Source organism: Tursiops truncatus, chromosome 2, assembly GCF_011762595.2.
Source record: "Tursiops truncatus isolate mTurTru1 chromosome 2, mTurTru1.mat.Y, whole genome shotgun sequence".
NCBI classification, from domain to species: domain Eukaryota; kingdom Metazoa; phylum Chordata; class Mammalia; order Artiodactyla; family Delphinidae; genus Tursiops; species Tursiops truncatus.
Genome location: NC_047035.1, coordinates 141,619,253 through 141,641,279, shown reverse-complemented (window position 1 = coordinate 141,641,279; position 22,027 = coordinate 141,619,253). Strand labels below are relative to the sequence as shown.

Here is a 22,027-nt window from a genome sequence, read left to right as displayed (position 1 = left end):
TTTATTCTTCAGTTTGTTAATATGGTGTATCACACTGATTGATTTGTGTATATTGAAGAATCCTTGCATCCCTGGGATAAATTCCACTTGATCATGATGTATGATCCTTCTAATGTGTTGTTGGATTCTAGTTTGCTAGTATTTTGTTGAGGATTTTTGTGTCTGTATTTATCATAACTTTGTTTAATGGTTTACAAGCTACACGTGAGTTTTCAGCATGATTCAAAAAAAATTACTTTCTTCCAGTGGTACCTTTAGTTCATGTCTGCCTCTCTTGTCCTCAGACCCTTCCTGCTGCATTGAGAGCCTTAAAGGAAAGGCCGCACGACAGTGTCTCAGTGATGAGCTGGGTTTACATGTTCAGCAAAACTGGGCAATATTAGACCATCAACAGTTTGGTAATAAGGATGATGAACTGTACTCTATGGGTATCTTTTCATCTGTTCAGATTATCCTTCTTATTTGAGAATACGTTTTATTTTTCCAGGCAATTCTGTAATTATCAATGTAACAGGTTCTTGAGACCTCCACACCTCATAAGATAAAGAGTCAATATCCATACCATTTCTTTTTTTTTAACTTTTTATTTTATATTGGAGTATAGTTGATTAATGAAAGAATAAATTTAAAATAGGGCCTATAAGGAGAGTAACATCTCCTTTATACAGACTGAAGAGACCAAGGCTCAGAGACAGTAAGCAGTCACAGGAAACTACTACATCCTGCACCAGGCAGTGTTCACTCCAACCATGTCACTGAGACTGCTTAAGCTGAGGTCTTGGTCGAAATGAAGCAGGCATATTTCAGTTCTTTTCCCTCTTGACTTCTCTGAAGTATTTGGCACTGCGAACTTCCTTCTTAAACACTCACCCACCCATATCTTGTTTTTTCCCAGTTTTCTATTAAACAGAAGACTGTTTTGTGTAGTCTCCATCATGTGTACCTCTTCCAGTGCTTGCCCCTGAAATGATGGGGCCAGAACTCTGTCCTTGGGAATCTGCCCTTCTCACTCAGTCCCTAAGGACATACATTAGCTTTAACCATGGGACGACCCCCAGATCTATATTCCCCATCTAGAATTCTCTCCTAAGCTCTAGATTCATGTGTCAACTTGGATATCCACAGGTACAGCAGGCTCATCATCTTCTCCCCACATACTTGGTCCTCACTCAGTATTTTCTGTCTTGGTGAAGGGCTTCATCATCTACTTAGTTATTATGTCAGAAATCCAGACATCATTCTCAACTTCTCTCTCTCTTTTTTTCCCACATCCAATCAAACATCCAGCCCTAAAAGATCTGCTTCTTTAATCTGTAGAATTTGTCTCCCCTTCTTCAGTCACCCTACCTCCACCTTACTTTAAGCCCTTGTTATCCCAACTTGACCTATTATTATCTGCTCCAACCCTGTCTTCCCCAAATAATCTGCCACATTGCCACTTGAGTGATCTTTCTAAAAACAATCCCAACTCAGCTATTTCTTATAAAATTCTTCAATGTTTCCTCTCCTCTTACAACTATCAGAATAAGTTCATGATTGGTTTCCACCTACATCTGTTGCCTCAATTTCAAGCATTATCCCACAGGTATTTTTCACCTCAGCTCTACAGAATGAGTCAAAGATGTTTAAACACACCTACTATCACATCTCTTCACCAGCGCTATTCCTTGTGCTTGGGATTCTCTTCCTCATCTTGATATATGTAACTTCTACTCAACTTTTCAAAACCTCGGTGTCAAAACATTACCTTGATCACATTGCTCTTCCTTAGCCCAGATTAAACTGTTTGTCGGTAACAATTATTTTTCATTATAAAAGCAATACACACTCATTGTCAAAAAACTTGTAAAACAAAAAAGCATAATTCCACTGACAAATAATAGCTATTATTATCATTTAGTGGAAGAGCTCAAAAGTTAACTGGTGGTTACAAAGGGAAACCATTGACAGCATATGAGATAGAAAAATGAAGTAGTAAACTCTGACCTTAGGGAAGATTAAGCAACAGCAAACATCAAATAAGATGGTTTAAGAGTAGGAAAGAAAGGAAGAGAGACTGGTTAGGCTACCAAGGGAGACTGACTAGTTTAGTCTTGGGGTAGAAAGGTGAAAGTGAGAGAGGAAAGAAGAGTAAAATGTGAGAGATTTGATAGAGGTACCGGGATAGAGGACATGCAAGCAAATACACTCGGTGACTACAATATGAATTCAGGAAGGTAACACTGAGAATTGTGGTGTCATAAGCAGAAATGAATAGAAATAGCAGTAAGAATAACCAGTGGATCTGGGAAGAACAATACTAGTTCATTTGAGAAGGGGTGGGGATTGGAGGAATTCCGACGGTGTATTGGAGGAATTTGCGGAATCTCCCAGAATGGGTATCAAGCTTGAACTAGAAAATTCAGGATTGGAGGCTGAGAGAGAAATGAAAGAACGACCAAGAGTTATGAAAAGCCTCTGCATCTGCGAGTAGATAAGACTCATTTATTCAACCAGTTTTTAAGTGAGGACCTTTGATGGGGCCAGACATTGTCAGGGTACTGGGGTATGGCAGTGAGTCTAAATGTACCAATTAAAAAGACAGAGAATGTCATAGTAGATCACAGAACAAGATCCAACTATCTGTTGTCTGAGGAAACCCACTTTAAATATAAAAGCATCTATAAATTAAAAGTAAAGGGATGGAGAAAGACACAGTATGCTAACATTAATAAAAATAAAGCAGGGGTAGGTATATTAATTTCAGACAGAGCAGACTTCAGAGCAAGGGGAGTTATCAAGGGCATTTATGTAATGATAAAGGTGTCAATACTCCAAGAAAACATAACATTCTTAATGTGCATATGCCTAACAATGGAATGCCAAAACACACGAGGCAAAAACCTACAGAACTGCAAGGAAAAGTAGATGAATCCACTATTATAGTTGGAGACTTCAACACCCCTCTATCAGAAAGAGGATAGATCCAGCAGGTGGAAAACATTGAGAAGAACTAAATAAATGGAGAGATATTCCTTTTTTGTGGATAGGAAGATTCAATATTATCAAGATGTTAGCTCTTTCCAACTTGATTCCACAAAGTTATTTTGTGGATATTAACAAACTGATTCTAAAGTTTACATAAAGAGGGAAAAGACCCAGAACAGTCAACACAATACTGAAGGAGAAGAACAGTGTCAGAGGACTAACACTGCCCAACTTCAAGGCTTATGAATAAAGCCAAAGTAATCAAGATGGTATGGTATTGGAAAAAGAGTAGACAAAAAGGTCAATGGAACGGAATAGAGAGCACAGAAATCAACTGACATGAATACAATCAAATGATCTTTGACAAAGGAGCAAAGGCAATACAATGGGAAAAATAGTCTCTTCAATGAATGGTGCTAGAACAACTGCACATCCACATGCAGAAAAATGAATCTAGACACAGACTTACATCCTTCACAAAAACTAGCTCAAAATGGATCACAGACCTAAATGTAAAACACAAAACTATAAAACTCCTAGAAGGTAACCTAGAAGAAAACCTAGGTGACCTTGGCTATGGTGATGACTTTTTAGCTATGACACCAAAAGCATGATCACTGGAAGAAATTACTGATAAGCTGGACTTCATTAAAATCAAAAGCCTCAGGACTTCCCTGGTGGTCCAGTGGTTAAGACTTCGCCTTCCAATGCAGGGGGTGCGGGTTCGATCCCCACGGGTTTGGGGAGCTAAGACCTCACACGCCTCGCAGCCAAAAACCCAAACGTGAAACAGAAGTAATACTGTAACAAATTCAATAAAGACTTTAAAAGTGGTCCACATCAAAAAAAAATCTTAAAAAACTAAATGAAAATCAAATCAAATCAAAAGCCTCTGGTCTGTAAAAGACACTGTCAAGAGAACAAGAAGACGAGTCACACTGGGGGACAATATTTGCAAAAGACACATCTGATAAAGGACGGTTATCCAAAATATATAAATCACTCTAAACAGTAAGAAAATAAGCAACCCAATTAAAAAATGGGCAAAAGACCTGAACAGACACCACATCAAAGAAGATATATAGGTGATAAATAAGCATGTGAAAAGATGCTCAACATTACATGTCATTAGGGAATTGCAAATTAAAACAACAATATGATACCCCTACACACGTATTAAAATGACCAAAATCTGGAACAATGACACCACCAGATGCTGGAGGTGATGTGGAATGACAGTACTCTTACCCATTGCTGGTAGGAGTGCAAAATGCAGTCACTTTGGAAGACAGTTTGAGACTCTCTTACTAAAATAAACATACTCTTACCATGATGCAGCAATCATACTCCTTGGTATTTACCCAAATGTACTGAAAAGTTGCGTCCATACAAAAACCTGCACATGATGTTTATAGCAGCTTTATTCATAATTGCCGAAACTTGGAAGCAACCAAGATGTCTTTCAGTAGGTGAATGAATAAATAAAATGTGGCACATCCTGACAATGGAATATTAATCAGCACTAAAAAGAAATGAGCTATCAAGTGATAAAAAGACAGAGAGAAAATTTAGATGCATACTACTAAGTGAAAGAAGCCAATCTGAAAAGCCTACACTGTATGATTCCAACTATATGACATTCTAGAAAAGACAAAACTATGGAGGAAGTTAAATGATCAGTGGTTACCAGGGGTTAAGAGTGGGAGGGATGAGTAGGCAGAGCACAGAGGATTTTTAGGGGAGTGAACATACTCTGTATGATACCCCAATGACAGATACATGTCATTATACTTTTGTCCAAACCCATGGAATATCCAACTCCAAGAGTGGACCCTAATGGAAACTATGGACTTCGGGTGACTATGGTGCAGCAATGTAGGTTCATCATTTGTAATAAAGGTACCACTCTGGTGGGGGAGCGTTGAAAATGGTGGAGGCTCTGCATGTGTGCGGGCAGGGGGTATATGGGAAACATCAGTACCTTCCACTCAGTTTTGCTCTGAACCTAAAAAGTTTTAAGTCCTTTTTTAAAAAGGTGGGGAAGGGGAGAGAAGAGTTCAGGAAGAGCCTGGAAAGGTAAGCAAGGATCCTGGATGTCATCATCAATGCAATGACAAGCCATTTAGGGATATTGGTGGGAGGAGTTAAAAACTCTAATTTAGGCTTTAAGACAATCAGTCTGGCTGCTGTGTGGAGAATGAATCAAATGGGGACAGTGTTGGAAGCTGGGAGATCAGGACAGGAGGCTACTGTAGTTTAGGTCAGAGCTAATGCGGGGCTTAGACTAGGAAGGAAATCAGTGGAGACAGAAATGGTGGATTCAAAAGAGGCTTTGGAGGTAGAACTGACAGGACTTGACAATGGATTAGATGTGTGGATTGAAAGAGAAGAATCAAGAATGACTCCAGGGTTTTGTGGTGAGCAACTGGAAGCCGCTTTCTAGATGAAAAGATGTAGGAAGGAGAAACTAGTCTGAGGAACAAGACCACGGTTCATCTAAGCATATGAAGTCAGAGATGCCCGGCAGTGTCTGACACTTAGTAGATGGTTAGGTTCATTTGCTACTGTTACTACCATTTTTGTTATGAACATAATAGGGTAGATGGAATACCAGGCATTCATTATGTTTACAATTTTTTTTTCCAGTGATCAAAGGAATGGGGTGGAATCCTATCCTTTCCCTACTATCCCCATACTGTCTCAGCAACCCGTCATAGTTCCCTGAATCCTCAGACCCATTACAAGCCGTGGGGGATTATACCTCAGACACACTCACTGCAGCTCTCCAAAGTCCACTCTGAAAAAGTCTGCTGGAACACATTCATGCTAATTAATTAATATATAAGTCATTGCTCCCAAAGACCCAAAACAATGAATTAGTTTTAATAAGAAAGGTCAGAGAACCTATCAATATTAGCCTTCCAAAGCAGTGATTCTCAAAGTGGGGCCCCTGGGCCAGGAACATCAGCATCTCCTGGGAACTTGTTAGAAATGCACATTTTCAGGCCCTACCCCAGACCGACTGGATCAGACACTCTGTCATTGGGGCCCAGAACACTGTGTTTTAACAAGTCCTTCATGTGATTCCGATGCACTTTCAAGTTGGAGAACCACTGATCTAGAAAAACCACAAGTCATATATTGCAATCTTTTGATTCTACAGGGGCAAAATTTACACTATTTTAAATAAGTAAAACATAAGCTACAGGTGAGTAACACTCCCTAAAAAAAATTTTACATTAAAATGATCAAAGACAATATTTCATCTGCGTGAACAAAAGTGCAGAAGAAAAAGATTACTGAGACTGGTCGTGGCACATCCTTGAACCAGGGGTACGGGAAGTAGGTGTGGCTTACCTGACAGATGCCGCTGATACACATGTCCAAGGAGTCAGCATTGCAACGAGTTCCATCCAGGACCTTGGGTGCCAGCTCCACTACCAAGTTCTGTCCCCGTGCGTGACACTTGAGCGCACACGGGGCAGCGGGATCGTTGTACTCTGGAAGCCACTCATAATAACGTCCCTGATACTGAACATCATTGTAGGCTGAACACTGCTGGGCTCTGAAGTCCTCCGCATCCGGAGGGCAGTCCTGGGGGCAGAGAAAAAGGGCCACATGCACATCACCCAGTGAGATGGGCCAGCAGAAGGCTGAACAAGTGTACCTGAGTCCCATGACAGCAGACCCCAATTGCTTCTCTCCCAGAAGTCACTTCATTCCTTCACTTTTTTCTTTTTTTTCCTTCAAAACAGAATCTGTAGTGTGGAATTCTACTGGTACCTCTGTGATAAAGGAGGGGATAACCTCATTTATTCTGATTAGTTTTCCACCCAGGTTGTTTTCTCCAGTTAATGAAAGCTTACCATACTTAAATGCCAAATTTTGCTCTATTTTAACCATACTGAATATAAATTTTCAAATGCATTACACAACCTCCTTCTTTTTGAGACAAGGGAAAATGGAATGTTTCTGATTTTTCCAGGTGACCTAAGGTCTTCATAGGAAATATTAATTATCTTCCATGCCTTTAGGAGCCGTTTCAATGTAAAGGATTGTTACTAACTGGCCCCAAACTGCTGTGCTCTGTGGGGACTTGTGTTTGTTTCACTGCTTTTGTCATTGTTATTTAGTTCATCACCTTTCCTCTCTTGTTTTCAGACCCCCAGCCATCGCTCTTTACTGGTACCCAGTGCCTGCATTCAACAGGCTCTAGAATGGAAAGAGATAATGAGGCTTTTTCAAATTCTGTCTACAACAAAAGCAAATAAATCCCAAGTTAATACCCCAAGGAGTTCTCATAATAATAGGACAAAGTGTACAAGTCTTGATGACTCAAGGGTCTTTTTATTTAATTACTAATCAATCTCATCAGATATTTCCAAAGCAAGATGCTGGATGATAAAAATGTTACTGTACTCTTCAAAACTGAGCACACTGTGATGACCTAGAGGGATGGGATGGGGGGTGGGGTGGGAGGGAGGCTTAGGAGGGAAGGGATATATGTATACATATAGCTGAGTCACTTTGTCGTACAGCAGAAACTAACACAACATTTTAAAGCAAATATACTCCAATAAAAAAAACAAGAGGAAGGAGTCCTTGTAAGGTAGGCATAGAGAACAAAAATTGAGAAGCAACTCCAAAAAGCTGTAATGGCCATTCAACAGTACCTAATAATGACTTCAAATCTAGTTAAATCCAAACTAGAAAGTGATGAACAAGAAATAATGGCTACTCAACAGGGGGCTGCAAATAGACACAGGGGTAAAGTACTTTTGAAACTTTAGATAAGGGAGCTTATTATTTTTACAAGTTTCCCCAGAAGGACAAATCACCCCCAAAGTACAATAATGCTGGCTTAAAATTATTAGAAGACACTTGTTTTAGATTATATTATACTAATAATTGTTTTTCATTTATTTTTCCAAATAAGCCAATTAATTCTAAAAGCTCAGCAACGAACAAAGCAAAACAATAAGACAATTCAGCGTAAAGTTTATTTAAAATAGTCAGGGTTTCCCTGGTGGCGCAGTGGTTAAGAATTCACCTGCCGTTGCAGGAGACATGGGTTCCAGCCCTGGTCCGGGAAGATCTCACATTCCACGTAGCAACTAAAGCTGAGTGAAAAATGCCAATCCCCCAATCTTACTCACATGATTACATCTTAAGCATCTCAACCACTGCACCACCAGGGAAGCCCTGGAGTTATTCTTTATCTTGCCTGTGTCTATATCAATATCCTGGTCCTGATACTGTACTATAGTTTTGCAAAATCTTACCATTGTGGGAAACTGGGTAAAGGCAACATGGGACGTCTGTGTATTATTTCTTACAACTGTATGTATATCTACAATTATCTCAAATAAAATGTTCAATTAAAAAAACACAAAACCAAAAAAAGTTGAGCACAAACTTCCCAATTAATGGGAATGAATTCATTGTATACAAACTTCCCAATTAAAGAAAATAGATACAGAAAGCCAAAATATTATTTTTTTTCTTATTGCAAAAGAAATAAATGTTCATTGTAAAAACTTTGGGAATAGTTTCTATTCAAAAAAAGAATAAATAACAAAGATTCTTATACATAAATCTTTGCACAAATTTTTGATTATTTCCCAAGGACAAATTTCTGGAAATGAAATTTCTGAGAAAAAGACTGTGTTTCATGAGCTTTTCAAAATATTACCACATTGCCCTCCAGGAAGGTCTTATTATTATCATCAGGCTATATAAGTTCCCTTTTCTCAGTACCTCCTCTCAGTTTGGATATTATAATTTTCTAAAACTTTTTCCAATCGTAAGTGTTACACAGAATTTCAACATTTTAATTTGCATTTCCTTCTTATTATTTAGGTTTAATATCTTTTCATGTATATTTGCTTTCTGTATTCATTCTTCAAAAATTTGTTTTCTGCCCTTCATTTATCTATTGGAATGTTTGTGTTTTTATTATTTTTAACAGATAAAGCTATTAAATTTCATAGTGAAGTTATCGACTCTTTGTCATTTGTATTAGAGATATTTTCCCCATTTAATCTTGTTTTTGGTGCTTTGGGAAGTCAAGAAGTTTTGAATTTTTATGTAGTCAGCTCTATTCATATTTCCTTTTAAGGTTTCTTTCTTTACTAATGAGATATGCTTTTCCCTCCCTGCCCTGAAAACAGATAAATACTTAAATGTATTTTTCTAGTTCCTTTATAGTTTAGCAATTATGTTTAACTCTTTATTACATTTGGAATGTATTTTGATCTATGGGGTGGAGGTACAAATCTAACTTTATTTTTCTGCAAATAGTTATTAACAAATTATCAGCCAGAATTTTAAAATATAATTTCTTCTATTTATCCCATTTTTACTACTAAATTTTTGTATTTTACTGTGTTTATGCTTTGGGCCTTGATAAAGTGCCTAAAATCCTTTTTGGAAGTAGGCAGGGAATAAGTAAAATATAATTAGTAGACTTTCCCCTGAAATTAGTTGTATTACTTTGCTGTGAATCATTCCAAGGTCTTCTATTACATCCACATTTTTCTTTGTTTTCACAAAATTAACCCTTAAGCTAGGCCACACCTATGGAAGAAAATATCAAACTGCAGAAGATCAAAACTGGATGTCATTTCTGTCTTGGAATGAGGACATCTTCCATCTAGCCATAGAGAAGATCATGAGTGACAGAATTATATCACCTCCTCTTTCCTCAATCAGGGTCAACTTCTTCTGTATCTGACTCTTTTTGGTTGTTGTTTGTTTTGTTTTGTTTGTTTTGTTTTGTTTTGTTTTCGGTACACGGGCCTCTCACTGTTGTGGCCTCTCCCATTGTGGAGCACAGGCTCCAGACACGCAGGCCCAGCGGCCATGGCTCACAGGTCCAGCTGCTCCGTGGCTTGTAGGAGCTTCCCGGACCAGGGCATGAACCCGTGTCCCCTGCATCGGCAGGCGGACTCTCAATCACTGCGCCACCAGGGAAGCCCCTGTATCTGACTCTTTGAAACCCAGAGAGTATAAGAGAGCTGGGTAAAAACAACTTCCCTTGCATTAGGCTCACTTAGCATCTTAAGCACACTTGAGGAAATACAAGTGCTAGCTGTCTGACTCTTGAATGTCTTAAACTCCTCAAACCAAAGAAGTTTCACAAAATCAACTATGGTTAATTAACAGAAGCCAGCCTAAACTGAGCCCTTGTGAAGGGGTGGCCAGGTTTGTACGTGTGACCTAGTCTCCTTGGCCACAGCTGATTATCAGAGGCAAACATCTGGTCCACACCAGGTCAATATTTCCTAGGAATTCAGAATTGCAACAAAAGAGCTGGAGCTGAAAACTCACATCAATCTGGGCTGGGCTGGCCATTTCTTTTATGTGATGCATGTTGAAGCAAAGTGAGCCAGTTCCCATAGCAAGAGCAACGAATTAGACATGAAAGGTCAGATAATAAAACATGGGTCTCAGCTGAAGGAGTAAGTAACCTGGGCTTCACTTTCTGATTCCCGGGTCCAGGCCCTCAAGATGTGCTCATTCCTAAATTCCGCTAAATATCCACTCACCCATCCAGTGAATCCCATTTTTCTTGAGCTAATCTGAGTGGGTTTCTGTTCCTTACAAATGATGATCCCTGATTAAGACCGCCATATATCTAGCCCGTGCTTTCTAGTTTACCAGGAAATATTACTGACATTCTCTCTTCACTACCACCCTTTGAGCGAGGCAGGTGAGGATTATCATTACCCTCGTTTGTATAAATGGAGAAAAGTCTTCAGTCGCTAGCCCAAAGGCGTACAACTAGAGTATGACACAGCCAGGACTGATTCCCAAAGAAACAAGCATTCCATTATATGATACTGCTTTCTAGTAATCTTGGGGGACGTTGACTACTTACATTGCATGCTTTCATTTACATGGCATTCTTCCACTGTCAACACTACGTCTGTCTAGTCTGGTTCAGATGGGTTGCATGCCCTGGCTCAAGACAATCTAGGGATTCTTGTGTCTAAAGTTTCGTTGACATTTAGGAATCTTGAATGCCAAGCATCCATCTGCTTTCCTTTCCCTGAGAAGCATTTCTTCATATTAGTTAAGTTCAAGACAACACTTATTTATTAAATATACTTTACGGGTTTTGCCTAGGTGACATGCTGTAAGGAACACAAAAGAAGAATATAATCCATCAGTTACCCAGTGAGCTTGTTATCTTACTGGAGATGTAGCATCTATGTGCATGGAATACATTGAAACAGTGGGTTATTCATTACTGGAATTTGTAGACTTACAGTAGGACTGTGCAATGAAGGACATAAAATTGTTATCCAAGAGTTAAATTGAAAAGTGAATAAATGGAGTTAATAAGGAAAGAGTAAATCTAATAAGGAAACAATAGATCCTAGATCAGAAAGACCTGACTCAGTCAGGAGTGGGTAGCCAGCCTGGGAGGCATAGAAAAGAAGAAGAAGGAGGAGAAGGGAAAGAGATAGGGGGAGGGGAAGAAGGAGAGGGAGGGGAAAAGGGAGTAAAGCACAGCAGATAACAACCAACACCCATTCGAGGACAATTCTGAAGACAGGGGTCTCCTTTCCTCCCTAAAGCCGTGAGAATACATAAACCTGTATGGACAACTTAGGGAGAGAAGCCAAGACAGGAGGATTATCTAAGAAACTGAGTTTTTTTTTTTTTTTTTTTTTTTTTTTGCGGTACACGGGCCTCTCACTGTTGTGGCCTCTCCCGTTGCGGAGCACAGGCTCCGGATGCGCAGGCTTAGCGGCCATGGCTCACGGGCCCAGATGCTCCGCGGCATGTGGGATCCTCCCGGACCAGGGCACGAACCCGTGTCCCCTGCATTGGCAGGCGGACTCTCAACCACTGCGCCACCAGGGAAGCCCTGAAACTGAGTATTTTTATTTAAGAGAGACAGACCATTACCTAAGAGATGATTTATATAATAGGAGTGGACCAAGCTTTAATTTGGGTTATATATTTAATTTTCCTCGTAGATAAGCAGTGAATAGGGACTCAGGAGAAACACCATTTCTGTATAAGCAAATTTGAACATTTTATCTTCATATCCATGTTATAGTATGAGTTAAATTTCGTGATCCTCTTATATAACAAATGCCAAATTTTCTAGCATAAAAATAAATTATTGTAGGTGGCTACTATCAGCTAGAGTAAGCAAATGATACATCATGAATAAGTAACATTTCAGAAGGGATCTGAAGGATGATGTGATGTGAATAGGACAAGATATGAGAAACGATATAAGCAAAAAAGAAACAGCAAAAATAAATTCAGTATCTATGAGGCACAGCCTTGTCCAGCCAGGGTGAAACTTGTGAGTTGAATAAGATGTAAATCTTACCATCTTTTGGAGGTCCTGAAATGCAAGTAAGAGGAATTAAAAGCAATAGGGATCCACAGAGGAGAGCAACATTAAAAAGGGATAGAATAGGTAACATTTTAGGAGGGCCAGTATGGTAGCAGGATGGACTGGAGTTCTGCACATAGATATGAGAGGAAGTGGCCCTAGCCCAGAGTAGAAGAAATGGCAATGGAAAAAAATAAAAAAATAAAAATCCTCTAAGAGAAAACTGTCAGAAATTAGCCATTCATGGGATCCAGAGTATAAAAGATCTTTCAAGGGTCACATCAAATGTCACCTCTTCTGGAAAGCTGTCAGGGAGCCCAGGGACCCCACTGTGCAGAATTAACCATGCCTCCCTCTGTGCCCATATAAAAAATGTGTTCATGCTACAAAAACACTCTTACCAAATGATGATACACTTATTTTTTAAAATATGTTCCCTTTGCTTTCTCCCAGCTTTACCTTTAATTTCATATACCCTGGTATAAAAACATACAAGTAGTGAGTGAATTCAGGCATTAGGCCTCCTTGCTGACATGCATGACTGCCCTTGGAACTTCTCCACTTGCTCTATATGCCCCTGATAAGGATAATTCTTTCCTGAGGCCTCTGGGGCCCAGCCCTGGCTGGAAGAGCCCATGCTGAGTGCTGATCAGAGGGTCATGTCTGAAGATGGCGGTTACCTGGAGTCCCAGTACTGCACATAGGCATGTTCTGTTCCCCTAATCTCCCTGGCCCTTCAGCCCAAAGTCCCATCTCCCCTGACAGAATGAATGCAGGAAGAGCCGCTGAACCGATGCCTGATTTCTCAGGGAGGGAAGTGTGGTCCTCATTTCCTGGTCATGCCTCCCACTCTGCCACGTGAAGCATGGGTTCCTACATACCACGAGTGGAATTTCTTTGTCTATGAGCTCTGAATGCACGTCCCTAACACATCCAGACTCCGTAACAAAAGAACTTTCAATCATTCCTTGAATGCCTGGAACCTGCTTTTTTCCCAGGTTCCCTGTCTTCTGCTTTTTTTCCCCTGTCTTCCGCTGACACTGACGTGGGCAGAGGTCAGAAATGTAGCTGTCAGAGTCGTTAAGCCAGATCCTCCCCTGTGCTGGGGATCCCTCCTGGGCTGCTGGAGCGGAAGGCCCAGGGGCATGGAGGACATCATTTCAGTTGCCTCTGTCTCCAGCTCCCTCCCTGCCCTTCTCTGACCTTTGTCCCTGGCCAGCTGTGCATATTCAGAAGGCCCTTCCTACTGTTCTTGGGGTTGAAGTTTCTATAATGGTATAGGAAAGTGTAATGTTCCTGCAATTACCTCTGCAATTCATGTGCTCCTGGGCTGTTAGAAGTGACCTTGCTGCTGTCTGGGTGTCATGTCATTATCTGACAAAGCTCGAGACCTCTTCACACTTCTTTCCAAGAAGCATGATGTTCCTGTGCTATGCGGCTGCTTCCCACTAGCTATCTGTTTTACGTTTGGTAGTGTATATATGTCCATGCCACTCTCTCACTTTGTCCCAGCTTACCCTTCCCCCTCCCCATATCCTCAAGTCCATTCTCTAGTAGGTCTGTGTCTTTATTCCTGTCTTACCCCTAGGTTCTTCATGACATTATTTTTTTTTCTTAAATTCCATGTATTTGTGACCGCCTGGAGGGGTGGGATAGGGAGGGTGGGAGGGAGGGAGACGCAAGAGGGAAGAGATATGGGAACATATGTATATATATAGCTGATTCACTTCGTTATAAAGCAGAAACTAACACACCATTGTAAAGCAATTATACTCCAATAAAGATGTAAAAAATAAATAAATAAACGAATGAATGAATGAATAAATAAATAAAAAGAAGCATGATGTTGTAGCAGAGTGATAATGCAACTTCCCCAAAGATGGTCAAAACCTAATCCCTAGGACCTGCGAATAGGTTACCTTACATGGCAAAAGGGGCTTTACCCAAAGCATCCTTTGACTAAGGTTAAGGACACTGAGAGGGGGAGATTATCCAGGTGGGCGAACGTTGCTCAGCTGTGATCACAGGCAGATGTGACTACATAAAAATGGACAGAGAGATGCAATGTTGCTGGCTTTGAAGTTGGAAAAAGGGGCCACAAGCCAAGGAATGTGGGCAGCCTCTAGAAACTGGAAAAGACAAAGAAATGGATTCTTCCCTAGAGACTCCAGAAGGAATGCAGCCCTGCCAACACCTTAATTTTAGCCCAGTGAGACCCATATCAAATTCTGACCTCCAAAACTGTAAGATAATAAAAAATTTGTATTGCTGTAAGCCAAGTTTGTGGTAATGTGTTGCAGCAGCAATTAAAAAATAAAATGTACCCAGGCAAAAGGTAGTAGATGGAAATGTCTTGTGTGTAAAACCCTGAGGCTGCTAATACATCCACGTGCTGGTGTAAGAATGAATGCCAGGGGACTTCCCTGGTGGTCCAGTGCTTAAGACTCCACGCTTCCAATGCTGGGGGCACGGGTTCAATCCCTGGTCGGGGAACTAAGATCCCACATGCTGTGTGGTGAGGCCAAAAATAAATAAACAAAATTAATTAATTTAATTAAAAAAAAAAAGAACGAATGCTAGACTCTGCTTGTACCTAAATGCCAGCCTGTGTCTGTGCTGGGTCAACCTCTCTCCCTCCTTCATCCCCACCTGGATTCCAGCTCATTTAATTGTGCAACCACGTGCATGTGTATCTCTCGATTCCTCAAGTCCATCCTGTCACGGGACATGTGAAACCTATTTGCTTTGTCTCCCAAAATCCCTCCTAGGACATAGTGGCCACAAATCTGGCTACCTCAGGGCTGGGTGATATTGGATTTTGAGTGCTCTATAAATAAGCACGATTTTCCCCACCGAAGTTTGAGAGACAAACACTTCTGCTTTGCCACTGATTAAAACAGACCGAAAACGTGGCTCGAGCTCCACAGACAAAAGGTCCTGCTAACACTGCCTATTCTCCACTCCCCAAGTCTAGAGCTTGAGGCTGTCCAACGAGGAAAAGTTTGGGTCCATAGAACAGAAATGCTTACCCAGGACTGCTGTCTCACACTGGCCCAGGACAGAGAAGGAACAGAGATGGGCAGTCTCTCCAGTAAGTGAAACATTTAAAATAAATGACATCGCTAATTGAGAAAAATGGATTTTTTAAATAAAAAACCTAAATCTGGGCTTCCCTGGTGGCGCAGTGGTTGAGGGTCCGCCTGCCGATGTAGGGGACACGGGTTCGTGCCCCGGTCCGGGAAGATCCCACATGCCGCGGGGCGGCTAGGCCCGTGAGCCATGGCTGCTGAGCCTGCGCGTCTGGAGCCTGTGCTGCGCAACGGGAGAGGCCAAAAGAGTGAGAGGCCTGAGTACCGCAAAAAAAATAAATAAATAGAAATAAAAACGCCTAAATCTCACTTAGATCTTCAGATTTTCAGAATTTCCTTTGAATTCCTGTCATTTTGATTTGGGTATATATCACAAACAACCGAAATGTTTTACGTAGAAAATAGGATTGGTGCTTTCTGACATTTTATTTTGCATTGCACATTTGTATATTTGAATTTTAGTTTTTGTTTGTGTTGATCACTGTAGAATGAGAGCAAGGTTTACAAACCCTTCCTCAGGTGTGGTTTTCTTGAGTCACCTACAGTATTCCTTAACACAGTTTGCAGGGAGTGGGACAGGTGTTTTGGAGCAGGAGAAACAGCACTAGACAAGTTCAAGTTCAATGCTTCCTTTGCGGCCTTTGGAAAATAATTTCACCTCCCCCGGCCCCAGTCCCCTCATTTGAAATAAAGAAATAACCACACCTCGTATGCCAACATCTCAGAGACAGTTGTGAGGGTCAGGTGAAATCCTACACACAGAGCACTTTGAACTTTGAAAGCATTTACAAGAATTAGGTATTGTTTCTATGAATTCAGAAATTATTAAATGCTTACCAAATTAGATCATACATGCGAAGTGGCCTAAAAGGGTAGTATAAATGGCAGGTATGAGATACACAAAACCTGTTGTCAATTAAATGAATATTCAAATTTTCCACAATGAGTACCAAGAGGCCATCAGCTTTACGGTACATAATAACTTCAAACATGAACATATTTTATGGGATTATATATTTTTATTACATATGGAACTTACATGATTGCTGCACGTCTTGTATCGAATATTCTGCCCTTCACAATTCCTGAGGAAAAAAAAGAAAATAAGGATTTCATGGAAGTTGCAAGCAGGAAAGAAAATACAAGTGAAAACGAGGCACACGTAACACTTTTATTAGTGCCCATTACCTCAAAGACTCAAAGTTTAAATTCTAAGAAATAACTTTCAAGGATCAGGAGGCCAAAAAGTCTCATGGAAGTGTCACATTAAATACAGTGAATTCTTTAGTTGAATTAATGTAATATTACTTAAGCACAGTTTTTACCCTAGGGTCTATATAACCACTGAAATTAATGTACACTGTGTGTGTGTGTAATGTGTGCATATATGTTTTCTTTTTCTATGAAAAAGAAGGTAAAACTACAGGCAGAAGTATTTGTGTAGCACGTCCCTGAAAGGGAATTTCTCTTCCTCACTCACTGAGGTCACCAAGTTAGCCGGGCCCTCTATAACCTCCCTCTCTAATCAGTACAATGGTCTCTGTCAGAAATGTGCCTGAGGCAATGCTTATACCTTACTTCAGCCACCAGCCTTATTAAACAAATGCTACAAAACATAGTGTTGGGGCGGACTTCTTAGGATACCGATCCTCTAGGATCTGAAGTCATATACGCATGTATGTATATGCTTGAGAATCCTCCAGGGATGACCACACACTATCCTTCCCTCCAACCACTTGCTTTGGGACCCAGCCACTCATCTTCCAGGCAAGCTTTCCTTTTGGATGTTTGGAATTCTATCTGGCAGGTCCTTTCCTCAGTGCAGTGCTTGCTGCTCTGTATTTTACATTAACTCCTTAAAGATAATTCATCTGTGAATGGGATCTTTCCCAGTGTTTCCACGGAGTTATGTTTTTACCCTTTATGTGTCCCTGGCCAATTCAATGGCAAATTTGGAGCAAGAAAAGCTAAACACAGGCTTAACTCGCCATCTTGAATTAAAAGTCAAGCGTTAATTTGTTTTAGAATAGTTAGTCCTGGAAGAAGAGACCTTTTTTTTTTCTGGCTGTGTTGGGTCTTCATTGCTGCGTGCGGGCTTTCTCTAGTTGCGGCGAGCGGGGGCTACTCTTCGTTGCGGTGCGCGGGCTTCTCACTGCGTTGGCTTCTCTTGTTGCACAGCACGGGCTCTAGGCGCGAAGGCTTCAGCAGTTGTGGTGCTCGGGCTCAGTAGTTGTGGCTCGCGGGCTCTAGAGCGCAGGCTCAGTAGTTGTGGCGCACAGGCTTAGTTGCTCTGTGGCATGTGAGATCTTCCCAGACCAGGGCTCAAACCTGTGTCCCCTGCATTGGCAGGCGGATTCTTAACCACTGTCCCACCAGGGAAGTCCCTGGAAGAAGAGAACTTTTAAAAAGTGGATCCAAAGAGAGCCTTTTTTGCTGGTGTGATTTAAATATGAGCCTATATGAAATGACTGAACAAGTCTATTTCAGCAGCATATAACTCACTGCACATACTTTCTGACAATTCTATTTTTATCAGTTACAAAAAGAGTAGGTGAAAACTACTAATATGCCAAGAAGTATAAAGGAGGAAAACCAAGCATTAATCCCATCATTGGGACTTCCCTGGTGGTCCAGTGGTTAAGAATCTGTCTTGCAATGCAAAGGACACCAGTTTGATCCCTCGTCAGGGAACTGAGATCCCACATGCCTCTGGTCAACTAAGCCCAAGTGCCACAACTACTGAGCCTGCTCGCTCTGGAGCCCATGAGCCCGTGGCAACTAATGAGCCTGCAGGCCACAACTAGAGAGAAGGCCACACACCGCAACAAAGAGCCCGTGCACCACAACAAAAGATGCCACGTGCCACAACTAAGACCTGACACAGCCAATAAATAAATATTTTAAAAATCCCATCATCAAGACCTTTACCCTTAATAATCTGGCATTTCATCTTCCAGGGTTTCTGCCCTGATTTATTTACAGTTGTGAAATCATACAGCCCATTCAACTTCGTATTCATTTTAATCTCATATTATAGCCTTTTCCCATTTTATTAATAATTCCTTGGGAAAAAACTGTTTAATGACTACATAATAGTCCATAATACAGACATTACTTTTTTTGTAGTTTGTTTTGTTTTGTTTTGTTTTGTTGTTTTTGCAGTACACGGGCCTCTCACTGTTGTGGCTTCTCCCGCTGTGGAGCACAGGCTCCGGACGCGCAGGCTCAGTGGCCATGGCTCACGGGCCCAGCCGCTCCGCAGCACGCGGGATCCTCCCAGACCGGGGCACGAACCCGCGTCCCCTGCATCGGCAGGCGGACTCCCAACCACTGCGCCACCAGGGAAGCCCCTTTTTTTGTAGTTTTGAATTTGAATTTTTTTAATTGTGGTAAAATATACGTAACATAAAATTTACCATCCTAACCATTTTTAAGTATACTCTTCAGCACTGTAAGTATATTCACATTGTTCTACAGACATTACCTTTTGTGGGTATTTGTGCTGCCTCTTCTTTTTCCCTACTTTTAAATTTTACATACATTAAAATTCACTTTTTGGGGGTGCACAATTTCATGCGTTTTCACAAACCCATACAACTGTGTAAGCACTACCACAATCAACATGTGGAACAGGTCCATCACCCATAAATGCCCTCAGGTTGCTCCCTTGTAGTCAACTTCTCTCCACCCTCAGCCTCTGGCAACCACTGGTCTGTTTCATGCCCCATTAATTTTGCCTTTTCCAGAATGCCACATAAATGGAATCATACAGTGTATAGTTTTTTGAGACTGACTCCTGTCACTTAACATAATACATAAGAAATCCACCCATGTTGTTGCGTGTATCCATAGTTTGCTCCTTTTTAATTGCTGAATAGTATTCCACTGTGTGTATGTACAACAGTTTATTTACCCATTCACCAACTGGATATTTGGGTTGTTTCCAGCTTTTAGCAATTATGAACTAGAATGTTGTAAACATTCACATACAGGTTTTGTGTGAACATAACTTTTCATTTCTCTTGGGCAAATACTAAGAAGCAGGATTGCTGAGCTGCTTATTTTATGTAATAATGCTTTGCTAAGCATCTTTATGCTTTCATTTTTGTTCACATTTAGGATACATATCTAGAAATGGATAACAAATGCCATTCCTTTCATCTTAATGACTTCTTCATGTATGCGTTTTTAACTCTTGGCTGGCTAAGTATTATTTGATTGGTTGTATTTTCAAAAAGGGTAAATGTCTCCCATATTATTATTAAACTTTGTATTTCACATAGGAAAGGCAAGGCAGTAAGATATATTACTTTTTTCATGTTCCTTTTTCCTCAAAATTGTAGACACGCTTCATTGATCTTTGACATTTAGACTCACAGAAGAGAAGTCTGATTTTTATTCTTTTGTACATGTGTTTTATTTTTCTGCCTGGAAGCATATAGTGTTTTGTTACTATTTGAAGTAAAAATTATAGTCAGGGTGTACCTAGTTGTGTGTTTATTTTCATTGATTTTGACTAAAAATGGTTGGCCTTTTTGACTAGAATACTCAAGGTCTTTACTTGCAGTGCCACATATTATTCTCAGATTATAATTTTGATTACTGCTCTTGTTCCAAGAATATCTGTAAATCTTAAGTTAGAGTCCCCTTTCTCCGCTCCTATTATTTCCTTATTGAGCTATGATTTTCTTTAATATACATCTCATTTGTTTGACCTTCTCTTATACTTCCAAGAAATCTCCTACAGATATCCCTCCACATGACTGATTTTCTTTTTCCTGTAGTGATTATTTTGTATTTTATTGTCTGGTATGCTTTTTTTTTTCTTTTTTTCAGCCATGCCACGCAGCTTGTGGGATCTCCGTTCCCTGACCAGGGACTGAACCTGCGCCATGGCAGTGAAAGTGAAAGCCCAGAATCCTAACCACTAGGCCACCAAGGAACTCCACTGATACACTTTTTGATACTGCTTTTTCTTTCTTTGCAATCCTTCTTAAACTCACCCTTCTCCATCCACATCTCATACCATCCTCAGCTTACTTTCTGCTCCAATTGCATCATGTACCTCAGTCTCTTCATATCTGTTTTCTGGGAGGTGCAGTCTCTAATGGGATTTAGAAAGTATACAGGAGAAAGGCATTTTGGAGTGGAAAGAACAGCACTACGGCTGCCTCCAAAAGCATTACCTAAATGATACTTAAATTTCGGAACTGGAATACAGACAAAGTGTCCAATTAGTTGCCTCTTTTTAATATAGTTCTCTTGACTTGTAGTTTAGAACACCTTCCTAGATTATCACAATAGTCTGACCCAGTCTTAGTGTTTTCTAACACTGTATATTTCCATCTTTGTGACTCATCAGAGGTATAGGACTTGCAAATTTATTAAACTCTCAGCCAGGCTACATTAAATTTTAAACATTCCAGAAGCACCAAACTGGGAGTCTGGCAGGAAAAATGTATTAGGGTGGAGAAAATTTATTAGGGTGGAGTCATATCCTTTTGACCAACCTCTCTTGGTCAAAAGGATGTGACTCCATTCTCCTGGGAAACAACAGCTATGCCAGTGGACAAGGTCATTTACTTACATGACTTATTTCATTGTGCTTATTATGTGTGGATAAAAGAAGAAAATAAATTACAGAAAAAGTGAAAGGGTAATTTGAAGTACTCTGCTTTTTTTGGAAAAGGCCCAATTGAGGAAAGTAGCTAATAGATGAGGGAAGTGATAACCAAAATCTTCTTGTATTATGCTGACTTATAACCCAAAAGCTTTTGATTCCAATTTCAAGGGGGCAGGTAAATTACAAAACACATGCCTTAAGAGAGTATTTGAATTGATCTAAATACGGGAATACAAAAACTGTGGAAACTTACAAAGAATGACATTTTCTTTAAAAGTGTATTAGAACTTCAGAAATAATTTTTCAGATGCATTTTTAGTAATTGTTTAATTTTAGTTACTTAAATGAAAAACAAAACCAATTTTGAAAAATTCAACACTAATAGAAAAGAACATATTTGCTGATGGCAGCTCGTGTCTCAGGCCTGCCGTGTAGACCGTATGGTCGTGGTCTACACCCCACTGCCATCTGCTATGTCCTAGTTGTGAGGCACTAACTTGCATCTTGAGTGTTGGGCCTGAAAATCTAAACCTAAAATGTAAGTATATCTCTACTAAAAATGCTACTATAACTGCAGCAAAGTGATATGAAAAAAGGAGCATTTCATTGCATGAATTCTCAAAATAGAAAGTAGCGTTTTTGACACATTCCTTCTCCAATGACTTCTTAAGGTGAACCTACTATGTACTAGGATGTGGATATAAAGATGCAGTAGGATTATCCCTCAATTCCTTTAATAAGTCAGCAGTAAGGCTGTTTTTTTTTTTAACCCAACCATCTGGTGGACATTTTTCATGTTCTACTTCATTTTGTCCAACCTAACACACACTGAACCCACAGATTGGCCTCTGTTGATGTGGAATGCTTTGGTTACAATTTAGTGTGAAAATGAATGGCCACTTTATGAAACAGGCATAAAATGAAATGCAAGTTATTTTAAAGTTAAGGACACTGGAGTCCTAATTCCCCAAGCAGGAACCTGCCAGCTTA

General features: G+C 40.3%; 1 protein-coding gene across 1 annotated transcript in view; it reads right to left on the bottom strand.

The window, feature by feature from the left end:
- The window catches only part of ADAMTSL3 (ADAMTS like 3), a 368,604-nt gene that overhangs the window by 212,638 nt on the left and 133,939 nt on the right, over positions 1-22,027 (bottom strand). Inside the window, 2 exon segments of the mRNA XM_033852218.2 lie at positions 6,325-6,561; positions 16,454-16,499. Coding sequence (XP_033708109.2) covers positions 6,325-6,561; positions 16,454-16,499 — 283 coding nt within the window.